The following is a 3,301-nucleotide window of genomic DNA, read 5'->3' as shown; positions in this document are numbered from 1 at the left end:
CTTGTGCGTGCGTGCCCAAGATCCCGGGAGGAGAATGGAGGAGAAGGGATTGCGGCGTGACCATCCCCCCTGGGGGGTGATTTCTCGCTTTCTGTCTCTATGTCTCTGTCTGTCTGGCGAGCGCACACGCCCTACAGTGAAAATCTCTCAAAAAAAAAAAAAAAGAAACCAGTCAGTCTGGTTCGGAACTCATATGCACCTAAGTACTGTACCATAATGGTTTCTTAAAATTTATAGCTTTGTTGAATTTACCTTTAAATCATTCTGTTATCAAAATTTTTAAATACTTACATTTCAATTAAAATTTTATTATAAAATCCTTTAATTCTATGACTATCAATGCCTTTTCTATAGCTAGCTACTCAGCTTCTTCTGTATACCAATTCTATACTAAAAGGACTTTTCTGAGGACCATCGGATGGTGTAATGGCTACGTTGCTGGACTCCCATGTAGTCAACTGCAGTCCAAGTCCTGGACCTGGTGGCTTGAACTCACACCAGGCGCGTGTGCGTGCGTGCCCAAGATCCCGAGAGGAGAATTAAGGAGGGGGAATTGCGGTGTGGCCATACCCACTGTGGGGTGATTTCTCGCTTTCTGTCTCTCTGTATCTGTCTTTCTGGCAAGTGCACACACCCTATAGCAAAAACCTCTCCCCCCACCCCCCAAAAAAAAGAACTTGGTTGGATGCTTTCACACATTAGGGTTTTTTCCAGTGGAAAACATGAATTTGTATAAACTAACTTTAATAGTCAAGTTTTATATGCAATGTGTAGTGATAAAAAAAAGTTCCACGTGGCACAAGGACTACATGGTTGACGTTCTCCCCAACTTCATATACAATTCCATACATAAACTTTGTCATTTCTATTATCTGAATTTCTCCTTAGTCCATTCCTTTTCTTTTCAAACCTACTGCAATGACTATTGTGAGGGCACTCAACACTTCCTGACTCCTTCCAGACTCAAATTCCTCCAATATGCCCTATGGTGGCAGTGCAGAGACATGTGGGCGGGGGTGGGGAGCAGTTTTTAAAACAAGTGGTTAAGACTTCCATGGATGAAGCTTAATTAGCCCAAGTCACCATGAATACATATAAAAATCTATTTTTAAAATTTTATTTGCTATTATTATTTTTTAATTTGGCCAGAGAGAGATAGAGAGAAATGGAAAGTGAGAAAGCAAGCCACCAGGTCCTACACTTGAATCACAGTAGGCCATGTGGGAGTCCAGTGCCTCTACTACCATGCCACCTGCCGGCCCCCTAGAAATCTATTTTTAAAATGTACTTTCTATTTAAGTATGGCTTCAAGAGAAATGCCTTATCCCCTCTTTCCAATGAAATTATCCAGACTCTCTCCTAGAAACATCTGAAAAATCAGCTCTGACCCTCTACCACACTAAATCAATTATCTTTTTAAAGTGCAAATGAAGTCATATTATTCTCCTTCCTCTCTTCAAGATTGTTTCTTTACATTTTATTTATTTAGTTTTATTGTTATTATTTTCTATAAGACATGACCAGAGAGTCAGAGAGAAAGAAAGGGAAAGTGAGAAGGCAAGTCACAAGGTCTGGGACTAGAACTGTGGCTAGCCATGTGGGACTCTAGCACCTTAACCACCATACCACCTGCTGGTCCCTTCCTGAAGATTTAAATCCCTTAGAACATCATATGAGGGACTTCACGATTTGGCTACCTTTCTTCTTACCTCTCCTGCTTGCTCTTGCCCATCTGTGCCAGTCATGTTAAGCAATCTGCATTTCTCTCCATATTCTTTTCTATTTTAGGTCTTCATGTTTCCCCTCAAACTACTCAATATATTAGATATGTCCTTTTCCCATCATGAATACCTGGCCAACTGGACATAAAGATCTCTAGTCCAGTCATTCACCAATGACTCAATGGTCTTCACTCATTTCCATCTCTTTCTTTACTTGAAAAAAATCAGCTTTACCTTGTTTATTCCACTGCTTAAAAAACAATGCCTGGTATTCTTAGTAAATATTCAGCTAATCTTAGTAAGTTAGACTTAAATTCTCCATGTAATGTAATAATAGAAGTATGCATATTAATAGAAATATAAATAATATTAATGATAATATTCAAAAATATCATATTTGACAATTGCGGTTTTCATAATAAAATCAAAATATGAAACTTATGGACACATAATGAAATTTTGGACTTTCAGGATTCACTTGTCTAAATGCTTAAAATCACATTTTTAAAAAGCATAGTGGTTCTATTTTAAGAATCAGTTGACACATGCTATATTAGTTCTGTTTATTTGATCATGTTAAGCGGAACATCTTTTCTCTTTTACTACAATAACTAAGTAACTTAATTATGCTAAAGTTGTTCATTTTTTTTTTCATAAAGGAATGGCCACATGTGGAATGAAAAGCATTTTCATTATTCTTTAACAAGATGAATGTCCCATTTTCTGTGATTTGGGGCAGTTTCTTACTAAGTCTGCCAGCCTCTTATGAACATTATGATTTGCAGATGTGTAGTGTGCATTAAAGAACAAGAAGATATCATGAAATATTAGTGACAATTACGTATGGGCAAGGGAACTGGACAGTGTTTCCAAGAGCTGTAAGGACTGTGGAAATGAATGTTACTCCAAGTAGAGTGGTGATTTATAACCAATTTCCTTCTTCAGATTAGGACCCAAGTAAAAGAAAACGAAATTTAGCACAGCATTATGGTGTATCATTTCCTGCAGCAGAAACACCCACTCCAAGCAGTGCCCTCGCAAATACAGTACAACAAGCAGCAACCTGAGGGAAGCCCACAGGCTCGCAGGGCTACTGGCTGGCTCTTTGTCACCAGATGCAGCAGGTTGAATGCAGACATCACTGTGATATCTTCACCAACAAAACGAGAGGCAAAGAACAGGGGCGAGAGCTGAGTAGGAGAAAAAAAGAAAACAAAAGACAAATTAAAACATCACAAGTGTTAAACACATTCACAGTGCAATTGATAGTTACGGTTTATCTGGAACTGCACGCACACGGCGTGCGTGCGCACGCACACACAGTGATAATAAATTTCAAGTGCCTCTATTTCAGACTGTGAGCTTACTTTTAACTCAGGCTTACTTGTATCTTATGAATAAAATGCATGCTATATAATAGCAGTGTAATCTGTGAACACATTTTGCAAGAGGGTGAGAAGAGTTTGAAACAGTTGAAAAGAATTAGCATTTACAGAGTTTGTGCCACACAACAAGAATTGTCTGGGGCCTAATATACACATTGTATTATTTAATTCTTAAAATAAACCTAGGCGGTAGCT

At 38.4% G+C, this 3,301-nt stretch overlaps 1 protein-coding gene across 1 annotated transcript in view; it reads right to left on the bottom strand.

Annotated features, from left to right (window-relative positions):
• Window positions 1-2,908, bottom strand: part of MSRB3 (methionine sulfoxide reductase B3) — a 139,062-nt gene extending 136,154 nt beyond the window's left edge. The window contains exon 1 of the mRNA XM_006147273.2: window positions 2,785-2,908. Coding sequence (XP_006147335.1) covers window positions 2,785-2,860 — 76 coding nt within the window. The 5' untranslated portion in view covers window positions 2,861-2,908. The remainder of the gene's footprint in view (window positions 1-2,784) is intronic.
• Window positions 2,909-3,301: the final 393 nt, after the last annotated feature.

The sequence above is a fragment of the Tupaia chinensis genome, unplaced genomic scaffold (genome assembly GCF_000334495.1).
Source record: "Tupaia chinensis unplaced genomic scaffold, TupChi_1.0 Scaffold000208_1, whole genome shotgun sequence".
NCBI classification, from domain to species: Eukaryota; Metazoa; Chordata; class Mammalia; order Scandentia; family Tupaiidae; genus Tupaia; species Tupaia belangeri.
This window is presented reverse-complemented; position numbering and strand designations above follow the sequence as displayed.